The sequence below is a fragment of the Triturus cristatus genome, chromosome 1_1, assembly GCF_964204655.1.
Source record: "Triturus cristatus chromosome 1_1, aTriCri1.1, whole genome shotgun sequence".
In the NCBI taxonomy this organism is placed as follows: domain Eukaryota; kingdom Metazoa; phylum Chordata; class Amphibia; order Caudata; family Salamandridae; genus Triturus; species Triturus cristatus.
The window spans coordinates 599,096,130-599,108,304 of NC_140579.1; the positions used below are offsets into that span (position 1 = coordinate 599,096,130).

The following is a 12,175-nucleotide window of genomic DNA, read 5'->3' on the forward strand; positions in this document are numbered from 1 at the left end:
TTGATTAGCCTCATCTAGGGGCTAATGTAAATATTGTTTCCACATATTGTGTTTGTAAATATTAGAATTTTTAAGTATCATTTTGTTACTGATTGTAGATTTTTTTGTAAATGTAGGCATAGTTAGATGAGATAGGTTTTTTAGATGTAGATTTAGTTTTAAGCTTTTTCATCATAGGGTTTTTTTAATACTTTTAGGGGTGGGGGTAATGTTATGTGTGTTAATAGTTTATGAAAAAAAAATATATATATATATATCTTTGTTTTTGTATGGTATTATAGTTAATGAATGTGTAGTTTAAGTATGTGTATGTCTATTGTGCATTGATGTGTTAAGGGGGGGTGGGGAATGATGTCTACTTGTCTGCGTGATCATAGTTTAGCTTAGGTTAATTGAGTTAAGTTAGTTAGTGTAAGATTAGTTAGTTTAGATAGGTTTTTCATTTTAGATTAGTTGTTAAGATATGGTAGTGTGTTAGGTAATGTAATTCTTGATCACCCTTCTTATTTTATAAAACCTTTCTTTACATACATTGGACTATATTCTATGATATTCCGCATTTCATATGTTGTATGTGTGAGTTGGTGGGCACATGGACTGTGACCACCGGTTCCTGTTTGAGCGCATCATATTAGTACATTCATGTAGGTTTGTGCTACATGTCTGACTAGATGTACATGTTCATGCAACACCTGTGCTTTGCTTTTGTTGGTAGCCAATAGTGGTCTGACACATACATATGTTTTGGATTCTAATCATGAGTTTTCTGCCAACCTCTGCATGAGAATCTAGCAATATTCTGTCTCTGCTGGGTACGATGTTGACATATATATGTGAAATACAGCCTTTCTCTTACACAGATGTACAGATTGTACTCACCACACATCTGATCCCTCCGTGTTGTAATAGCTACACCATGTTCAAGTGCAAGTGGTCATTGTGTTACAAGTGGCTAGTTCATATGACTGTACAACACAGTGTCTGTATACAGACGTATTTACAATTTATGGATGTTTTATGGAGTAACCAGGTTAAAATTTCTGCCCATTTAGTTGGGGCATGACAACAATATTTTTAGACACAACGTCATCAATGGTGATGTGCTGTCTCTAAATCATCTTTTGCATCCAGGAAGTGAGTTTTTTTGACACACTGGCAGAGCTATTCTCAGCCCCATTTTGACAGAGATTCAACCATCCACTGTGTGGAGACTTTGTTAAGTTTTGTACTGTGTAGACGTCTTATGTTGCACACAGCTTCCCCAGCAAAGGTCCCTCCCAGCACTTGTAGCAAACACAACAGGTGGCCGGTGACAGTAGGAGTCCAGGATGTCAGTGAAGAGGTGAATCTTGAGAACCTCACAACAGCCCAGAGTATACTCCATGATGCTAATGTGTGTAGTGAATAAGTTCAAGACTTGAGCTGCTATTGTGAAGGCGTTGCACACGAAAGCTCACACCCTCCTTACCCGTGCGACAACCACTAGCTGTTGACCTATTGCTCTGATTTTGCAAGTGGTGGTGTATTGTGACAGCATGTGGGGCAAGATGGCAGGAGGGGATGATTCGAATATGTTATACGCAATTCTGAGAGGCTTGTACTCACTACTCTGGCTGACGCAAGCCAATGATGCCAACAACTGGGTCTGGCGTTGGAGCTGGTTCTATAGGGATCTATTAGAGTCCTGGCAGCTGTGTTTGTGACCCTGGCCAGTCTCACAATCTCAGAATTGTTTGTCCCCAGCTACAGAAAGGTGCAGTAATATTTTTTGTTGGAAAATAGATTCATGGACAATAACCTGAGTGATGTATGGCTTGACAACAATAACTACCAACAGCAGTATGAACCCCCTTAATATACCAAGACACGTTCCTGCCACTTTGTTAGTCTAGGCCTGGAGGATGCCAGCAGAGTCTCCACAGACACACAGGTCTTTCAGCACCTGCTTATGTGTGAGTGCCCAAACAAATTTAGAAGGCCACCAGCATTCACTCCACAGCTTATGATCTTTAATCACCAGCAACACCTCTGACTTGCTGGCATGGAGCTAGAGGCACTTGGCAGTCATCCACCCAGCAACATCTGCTACTTTAATCACGAAATTGGGAACATCCGGCACACAGTTATTGCAAAGTGTAACTTGCAAGTGCATATCATCGGCATGTGCCACTACTGTGAACTCTCACCACATGGACAGCGCAGGTGATGGTTGGAGAAATGCCTCAAGATGTGTTGGGGTCAGAGCTGAGCCCTGTGGCACACCCTCTTCATTAGTGTGAGGCATGGAGATGATAGGGGGATTCATAACATGGAAGCTCCTCTCCAAAGGTGAACCAGTCCATTGCAATGGCCACTTTGGCTGCCTACTCCAACCTTAGCAGTGAGATCTGTTTGGACACCCTGTCGAAAGCAGCACATAGATCACATGGGACCAGTGTCAAAATACGTACCTCATCCAAACCTGCAGTTTACACTCCATACTTTTTTAGATAAGCTGTCTTTGTGAAAGTTGTGTCCCATGTGGGTTACTGTTGGTGTTCACAACTCTAAACAGTGTAAGGAGACAGCATTCAAGCGTTAAAAGGAATCCTATTCCTGCTAATGCATCCGCATGCTACGCCTCACTAGGTGTGGCAGATAGTGGCACATTGATGACCATGCTTTGACTTCATCCACGTTTTAGTGATGTTGAAGTTTTGATGCAGTGTACAGCATGCATTCATTTCAGATATAAGCCTTCAGGGATTATTTGTGTGTGTAGAGGTGTACATTCATGCCCAAAAAATTCACCCACCATGACGCAGGCATGCTGCTAGGGTGCATACACCGGAACATGGCAGAGGGCTCAGCACCAGCACAGGGGAGAGCACAGGAATGCAGATTTTACTTTGAATATGTGTGGGATTTCTGTGTTAGGGAGGGGCTTGTGGTGATGCGCTGCAGCACATTGATGAGTGACATTCACTAATTGCTACATGTGACAGCATGTCTTTTCCCATCTAATTAGTCATACTTACAAACCTTTAGCTTGTACTTACGCACTATTCCACGTGTGTCTGGATTAGCAATCATACATTATACACACTGGTAATGTTGAGTGGTACAAACCGGACACAAGGGCACATTGTCCTTGACAATCAAGTGTGGAAACATCAGTAGTTGACATGTTTGAGGGTGTTGTGAACAAGATCTCTTATTTTTAACGTAGGTTTTATTTTCATACATTGTTATAGTCACAATGTATCTTACTTCATATTTTGTACAACAAAAACATGTTGGGTGCCACAGTTTTAATATTTGTCTGGAGACTCTTGTGTGGTGGACATTGTTCTCATAGCAGTGAATGTTTGGTGGTTGTCATCCGACAACTGTGACGTACAGTCATTTATTGGGATGTCTTCCTCTGTACATGTGTTGCAAATTCATCCTCGGAGTCCTCAGAGTGTGTGTTGGTTTCTGGGTTATGTGCAGGGCATGTTGTCCCACTGCTACCACCAGCTGTGGCAGTGGATGTGTGTGGGAACACATGTTCAGGTGACATAAATTTCACCATTAGAGCATTCAGCATCAGTTGCTGATTTTTAATCACCGTCAGCAACTCTGCATGAAATGCTGTGAGTGTTGACATGTATTGTTCCTGACGTTGGTGCATCTCTCTCATTTGGTTATCAATACTTTGGAGGTGCTGGGCTATATCCCTGGTGGCACTTTGGGTTGGCACTTGCACATGCCTCTGACTCATTATGTTGGAAATGTTTGCCAGCGATTGTGCAATCCCCGGTGTTTGGTTTGAGCTGCCTTGCTCAGGGCTGATGTTCACCAACTCTGGATTTAGGCTTTGTAGGATTGCTTGCAGTGTGCCACCCATGCTCAACACACCAACGTGTACCTCATTGAGGAGCTCACGCTGTAGAGAGACAGCAGTTCTTTGAAATTCACGCTGGGTGTCCTCCCACTCTGTGCTTATGTTTGTGGGTGCAGAATCTGGTGGGGCTGGGGTTTCCGCTTGATCAGTAAGCCCACGGTTGTCAGGCTCTGGAGGTGGTGTAGGTGACCGCTGAGTTTCAATAAGCTCCTCAAGTGTGCCATTGTCTATGGAGAGAGGGTTGTCTTCAATGTCGTCCGACAGATTGCTGTCATCCACCTGTTGTGATGTGGAAGCAGCATTATCTGTAAAAGTAAGATGCAAATCTGTTAGTGGTGTTTGCATGTTCTATTGTCTAGATGTTTTGTGAGAGGCATCACATGTGTCTTTTCAAAGGTGATCTTTGTGGCACATTCTAGCGATCTATGTCCTTAGGCACACAGATTCTTCATACTCAGAGCCACTTGAATGGACTACGCACCACTTACTGTTACATTAGTCTTGCTGTTAATCGATATGCATTGATGCTGACCTGTGTACTTACACCACAATTGTAATCTTGCTATTAGTGGTAGCTGACATTTCAGGCCAACACTGCAAGTGTACATTCGTATGTGATTCAAGTGTGTTGTCCGCCTTTCAAAAACAAACTGAGATGTGTCCCTGCACATTCCTGTTACATTACGGACCATGTGTGCCATCTACGACACACACTAGTTAGCATGAGTTGTGTTTGTGTCAGCCTATCACCCACTAAGGACACACTGTTCCTCCAGCTCTTACAATACAGTGTGACGTGGCAAGATTTGCTGTTATCCTCAATAAAGACTGCCAGGAATACTGCTACTATATCATTACTAATCACACCATTGGCAAGCAATGAGTGAAGTAGTAAAAAGATTATAGCCAAATGATAAATATATTCAGCGAGAATTATTCTTGCATCAACTGTGTGTAACTTAGCCTATGAGTCAACCTACAATGTGGGATATTAAGCTAACATTGGTTATAATGCTACATGTATTAGCCTGGGCCCAGTACCTCACAGGGCATCAAATCTCCAAGGTCCCCGGTGAGACAGTGGCCTGATATATGCTGTCCACTAGTTGAACTGTGCAACTTGTACCAGTCCGAAAGACACCTTCTGATGATAGTATGAAGACACCCTTTGTTGAAAGCTATCCTAGTGGTAGGTATGGAGAGAAGACTTAATGGGAATTTTAGAAGGACTGTGAAGCAGGAATTTTTAACCAGTGTATGATGTCTGGAATTATCACATGGAAGGAATAACGCACCAGGTATATGTTTCAGATATATGTCTTTAGGTTTACGCACACCCCTCTAGTCTGTTTATGGGCCTAGAGTTGAAACTACTTAAGTTACAGGATAACAATCATCAGTGATATCACTATTACACGTTTGGGCCCTAGGGGAGTTCCAATACATATACCAATACATTGATATTTCAAACACAACTGCACTAGACACAACCTGTATAATCTCTGGGACCCCAAGGGACCACCCAACATAGTGACATATGGGACACATGGGGACTGTATGCAGTGTGAGACCACAACCACAGGTTCACATGATCTTCAATGTGCAATGTCGTGTTTGTAAATTTGGAGATTAGGGGAGCTTCTAATCAAGTCCGGAACAAAGCCTTTTTGAGTTCAGAAATTCTGGGGCTCGCACACACATGGGCACCAGGGTACTTGAGTTTGGCCACCCAGGGAATCAGGGTGCACAGGTGTCTTTTGGTGTTGGCTTGTTTCATCCATTTCAACGTGAGCCAGCTAAGTACTTCATCTGCCGTGAAGAGGAGACGTGTCTTGCGAGATCCAAACCTGGTTCTATGATGTAAGGAACCAGAAAGCAGAGTGGACAGAGTGTTGGTCACTTGCCCATGACCTAGGACAAGATGGAACACTGACCACTTATGTGGTGTGCTTCATGTGAGTTGATGTGTGTCTTGACTCTTCATCCGCGATGTCCTTGAGGCATTGAAGAAGTCCACGAGCGCAATTCGAGATGTCCCACGAAGTCTGTTGGTTGCTGCATTTTTGGTGGCGAGTAAGGACCCAACAAGCCTTGGCAACGGCAAGTCAATGGAATTTAGAGGAGGGACTGCAGTGCAGACCTGCAAGATCTGAGGGACTCACCCAGCAAGGGTAAGTCAGGGCACATCTGGAGCAACCAGGAAAGGCCAAGTAGAAGAGGATTTGCCTTTGTGGCCACCTGCTAACCAACAGGCTAGTGTTTGAAAAGGTGCATCAAGCAGGCGCACTTTAAGCTGGCACACGGGTCCCTCGTGGAGTGGAGGCCAGCAACTTTTGTTGCAGGTGGTGCTCAAGGCTGGGGCTACTGGGAGCCCAAAGCACATCTTCGAGGAGGATCAGGAAGTTGCTGTTGCTGCAAAAGATGACGGGGTCCAGGGGTCACAGTTTCACATCACCCACGGGCCTCAGCTTTGCTGTGGACTCAGGGTAGCCTTGGGGAAGTCTGGAATTCCACCTCTGGTGATGCACAGACTTTGACATCTGGCAGGAGCTTCAGCAAAGCAGACAGTTCATTAGCTTTTTGGGTGCGTGACAAGCTGGGGAGTCACTCCTTGACCACAAGGGGTATTTATTCTGTATTCTATATGTGATAGAAATTCCAAGGTACAGGAGATATATAGGACCTATTTTCATCAAGGGTAATCTCAAGTCCTAGGGACAAGATTCCTATACTTATAGTGGTTTTAGGGGATGGACTTCCTGTAATGACCCACCTATATGTGGTCTTTGAGTGAGGGGTGGTTACAACCATTTCCTTTGTCCTGTTTCATGCAAGTGCAGGGGCAGGTAAACCCTGCAACCGTTTAAAAGTGGCCTATGCACAAGGTCAGCAAACGTGCACCCAGACCAGGACTTCAATGCACCAGGGAGTGGTCCCACTCAGATACAATACACACCTGCCTGTCTGGGGAGGTGGACACACCTCCCCTCAAAATGAAAGCTATTGTCCAGCCATCCCCTGCAGGACTTTTGGTCAGCAGGAGTAGGCCAGACCCGTGTCTGTGTCTGGGAAATCCTTTTTATGATGCCAGGGCTCAGGGAGGTCCGACCAGGTTTAGCCAGTGTGAACATGTCTCTACCTCTCGAATGGTGGAATGCTACCCCCAACGACAGAACTTGCGGGGGAGTAGAATTCCAATGCGGTTGACAACACCCAACATGTTTTGAGGCAGACATTCCAAAGTTAGCATTTCCCACAAGGTAATAATGCACTTAAGTGTATATGGTATGGCTGTATCACATAACAGCCGTACGGATGTATTCCCACAAGCTGCATAGGGGCTCAGCTCACGCTTGGGCACCCTCTCACATAACACCAAGCACTCTACCTTCAGGATTGTCAAGTCCTGCCATAGGAGTGGCGTATAGGTTTATATGCGTCTGTTAAATAGTAGTTATATAGGTAGCCTATACCACAGTAAGAGGTGCAAGCACACCCTTAGCCAGGCTGCAGTAGCCTACATGTGTGGCCATTTGTCAATGGTTCCCAGGGGTGGGATGATACATGCTTCAGACCTTGGTAGGCCTCTGAGGTACCTATGCCCCAGGTACATAGTATTCCATATAGTGGGGGCGAGAGGAAGCAGCTAGGCATTGGTCCTGATTATCAGGGACACGGCCAGACTAAGGTTGGGGAAACAGTGTGACACCAGCAAAAAGTGGGGGTACCCATGTGAACCTGATCCTACTCTCACACACCCCGCCAAATGCCTTGCAAATCCAGGAAGCAAGGAAAACTGCTTAAGTATGAGGATACACCACTGAGTACATGCAGTTGGATGGGCACGACCATTGTGCATCACATCTAATTGGGCAATCGTACTACACAATGGCATACAAACCCATGTAGGCAACAATGGGTTCATGGCTCATGGTACCATTGCTGGCCTACTATTAGTGAGTCAACCTGGGATACGGAGGTGCTGTCTATTTGCTGGGCTCTGTTGTTGGTAATTGAGGCATTGGTGGTCACCTGTACCTGTTGTTGGAGCCAGCATGGTTTCATGGAGGCATGCTTCAGACTTGTGTGTGAAGACACCCTGTACCCCCATGTATTTGTGAATGTTACCTGTTCTCAGGGGTAACTACCGATGGTGTGAGACATTGCATACCATGCCCCAACGGTGCACTGAGCTACACAAGGTATATTGCCAATGTTGTTCAATGCATATCTGCACCCTAGGCCACAGGATGGATCAATGGCCCGACGCTGTGGAGGGTTTTGACCCTGAGCTGAATCTAACGTATGAATCATTGGCACTCAAGTTACACACATGAGGGATGCATGTAGCATCCCCGTCATTGTGTCCTTGGCCAGCTGTCTTTGCAGGAAATGCTCAACCCAGGCCTGGGTAAGTCCACCTAGCAGAGGATCCTGCTGTCTGATTCACCGACATTATCAATGTGCATCAGGTATCACCACTGTGTGGATGTCCAAGTGAGTGCAGGGTGTGATGTGTAGTGTAGGATGGCCATGATATGGTAGTGCGCAGGGGTAATGCCTGTGGGTGCAGGACACCCAATGGGGGAATATCCTTTATGGATCTTGAGATTTTGATCCATGATTTTGAGTGGTGCTAAACAGTGAAGCAACTACCATGATGGTCAAATATCTATGTACTGTTGCTACATTTCCTTTCTGTGTGTGAGGGAGATTGGGTCTGCTTGAATCAGAGTTAGGCCCATGACTCAGTAGTATGCCTAATGAAGTGCACAATGTCTGGTCATTTGTCCTCTCAGTCTGGCACAGACATTCATGTGCACTTCCATGTTCACAATGCAGACAGCATTACAGCTTGCATTAAGTACATGGCCACCCATCAAGCCCCTGTCAGAACGCACTGTCCCTGCGCGCATGAGCAATCACACGACCACATTGCAGCCCTGTGATTGACTTAGGTGAGGGAGCATGGCTGGTTCCTGTCCCTTGAGGCAGACTCATAGTCCCAGGTGCACAGTTTACACATGCCCAGGCCTTGTTACACATTTTCATTTGTGATGTGATGTAAGGCCCACACTTACAACCATCCCCACATCCATGCCCCCTCCAGTGTATTTTCTACATTAGTTCTCCAGGCAGCTGTCCAGTACCCCCTACATAATTTCTCACTGCCAGATGCTGTGCAGCCCTGTGCATCATGCAGACCTGTTGTGAACTAACACAAGATGTCTTTTGTTGCATGGCATACTATTCAATTTCTTACAGTTATGATGCATACCAATGGGTCTCATGTTACAACAGTGTGTTGAGAGCTGGCTTGGATAGCGTTGTGAATTACAGTAACTACTGAAGTGATTGCAACCCTCAAAGGGACACTTGTTACACATGACGCAAGATAACTGAGATCCATCTCAGACCCACCCCACTAACAGTAGATAGCACATTTGGTGCATACAATACACTATTGTTATGGATTGCCCCCGACAGACACAATTTTGTCATGAATTGCCCCCATATGTCGCCCAGTTGTATATTTGTCGCCACAAATAATACAATGTGTAACAATTAATTTCTTGCCCCCAAGTGGCACCCTATGTTCATTTTCTGTCCACCATAGCCCCCTATTTTCAAATAGACCCCACACTCGACGCACAGATAGCAATGTTTGACCCCAGAAAACACACGATTTACAATTTTACTGGCCAGTGAAGGCATCCTGTTTAGCTTTTGACCACAAGGGAAGCGACTATTGTCCCTTTTTTCTCTCAACATGAATCCCGATATTGATAATTCTTTCTCAAGAATACTATGCTTACATTGCTATGTCAGGAAGCAAATATTTACATATGCTTTGATGGATGGAACTCCCATTTGTTGCATCACAATGCACTTATTTCACATGTCATGTGAAGGCAAATGCAAGCCTGTGGTTACTTGGAATTGACATTCTAATGTGATGACTGTGTTGTAATGTACATCTAGCATGAGGGAGGGAAGCTATGGCTAAAATCATATGCAGTAATTTGGCCCAGGACCACACACACCAGCTCGGACAATTCCTCGTCTACACTCTTCTGCTGGAACATGGCCACCCACCTCGACATCCACCCTGTACGCAACCACACCTGCCATCTTGCATTACAGTATGCTTATCTTGCCCCCTGCACAAGTGTAATCTCAGGACGGACCTTGTTACACATCAGGACACCAGTGCCTTGTGCCACCCAGCAAAACAATACTACACACAACCAGATCACATACATCCTCAAAACACTGCTGGCAGTACATATGCCCACTACAGAGATGTCACCCAACCTTGCTGTTGACTCTTCATATGTCACCTGCTTCACATACACATACACCAACCTTCATTTTGGACCTGTAATCACCATCAACATCATTGACAGCTACTTCATTCCCCCCAAGGTCCACCACATCCATCAAGGATGAGGCATTGCCATATCCTACAAGGAAGGTGAACACTTACAATGGACATACACTTAAATGACCCAGCATTAACCATGGTGCTAATCAAATTAACACGGCAGACCCGGCAAGGCAACAATCACATTGCCCCCTTCATTTGCAGGCCACCCGGGACATGTGCACCCTTTCAACATTGTCATTGTAGACGTCATTGCACACCAGGCTCCCCCCCTTTCCTACTTCAGGGACTCTGGTTCCACATGCACAACACCCGTGACCAGGACACCATTGGCTACTTGGTGAAATATCTGGCATCAGACTGAGAGAGCTCTTGCCAACACCAAGCCACATTGCTGGAGACGTTGACAGGCACATCTCCTCCACAGTAGACAGATTGAACTTCAGCCACACCACCATATTGACGTGGACCAACCCTCATTGTGTGTGTCACTTGTTCACCATGCTCACCATACAGCACCACCATCATTGATACACATCCCAAAGGTGTTATGGACATCTAATCGGTTATCATGGACTCCCTGGTCCACAACACTACGCCTACACTTTCACTGTATGACCCCGCTGCACACGTCCTCCACCCACTGTTCGAAACCTGCCCACACCTCCTGGCACACCTCAAGGCCATACAGGCAAGATGTGGCACCTGTTTGCACCTTATTGGCTACATTACGCAAGTATGCATATGCATGACCTTGTGCACATCTTTTATGTACTCCTTGCACTGCGAGATCTTCACTTTGGATATTCTGAAAGGTGAGATACCGGTGGTGCAAGTCCCTACATAAATGATGTCCAGTATGTCTGCTCAATCAGATATGGACATGGTGGTGCATTTCTGACATTTAAAATGTGTGATTGACATATTTGTGGGACTTACATTGTGGAGTTTTGTACTTGTGGAGTAATATGTGGTCAACAATATGCAGACGTCAGACTACGGCACGGTGAAATTTAAATCTGCTATGCCCAACATGACCCCTTCATGACATTTGTGTATTTTTTGTTACTTACCAGTTGTCTGCTGTTCTGTTTCTCTTGCGGCACTGTCCTGTCCAGAGATTCCACTCACTATCTCCTCTGGGATGACTCGTGCCACCCGCTCCTCCAAGTCATCAAGTGACTCCTGATGTGCTGGGCTGCCTCCTCCGGTTCGTAGTGCGGCCTTGCGGTTTGCAGCAAGTTTTTCTTTGGTGCGCCACTTGTAGTCATGCCACCTTTTTTTTGCAGTCCAGCACGGTCCGCTTCGCCTGTCCCACACAGTTGATATTTGTCACTATTCGCTGCCAGATTGCCTCTTTTTTTTAAATGGGCAGCTTGGAGTTGACAAACAGCTGGTGCTGGTGGTTGGTGACCTCCGTCACCAGGATTTCGTTCTCTTCATGGCTGAAGTTAGACTTCCGCTTGCGTTTGGGCACTGGTTCAGCCTGGCCATCAGGACTTCTGCTGCCGGGGTTTGCGTGTGGGTCCTGGGTGCTGGTGTCACCTTCAGCTTCCATTTCTGGCTCCTCTGTTCTCAGTAATGTGTTTCAGCAGATTTGCATCGCTTTCCGGGTTGATTTTTCTCGCTTCACGCAGTGTGCGTTCACGCAGTCTCTTCGGAATGGCGTTGCGTGTCGTAAGGCATCCTTGCGTGACTTTTCACGTGGTTGCGTCGGATTGACTTGCGGCACCTTTGCGGCACCTGCGTCATTTTTTCTGACGCAGGTTACCGCGTTGCGCCACGCTCCGACGCCTTGTTGATATGGCGCATCTCGTGTGACTTGCGTTGTCGCAGTGATGCCGCAAGTTTTCTGACGCATCGCTGCGGTGCGGCAGCGATGCGTCACTTTTCATAAATCTGCCCATCCTTATCAGTTCCTCTCT

The 12,175-nt window shown here is 45.9% G+C and overlaps 1 protein-coding gene across 1 annotated transcript; it reads right to left on the reverse strand.

The window, feature by feature from the left end:
• Window positions 1-3,201: 3,201 nt before the first annotated feature.
• Window positions 3,202-11,808, reverse strand: LOC146870691 (uncharacterized). The gene is made up of 3 exons (XM_085643543.1): window positions 11,642-11,808; window positions 11,324-11,559; window positions 3,202-4,170 (listed from the first exon to the last, which is right to left on the reverse strand). Exons 1-3 carry the CDS (start codon window positions 11,806-11,808, stop codon window positions 3,386-3,388), a joined length of 1,188 nt encoding a protein of 395 aa, XP_085499669.1. The 3' UTR covers window positions 3,202-3,385.
• Window positions 11,809-12,175: the final 367 nt, after the last annotated feature.

Excerpts from the sequence above, each read along its gene's own strand:
- LOC146870691 (XM_085643543.1), bottom strand. The coding sequence starts at position 11,808 with ATGGAAGCTGAAGGTGACACCAGCACCCAGGACCCACACGCAAACCCC. Across the intron at positions 11,560-11,641 it reads ACCAACCACCAGCACCAGCT|GCGAAGCGGACCGTGCTGGA; the intron begins GTTTGTCAACTC and ends TGTGTGGGACAG. Across the intron at positions 4,171-11,323 it reads AACAGAACAGCAGACAACTG|ATAATGCTGCTTCCACATCA; the intron begins GTAAGTAACAAA and ends TTACTTTTACAG.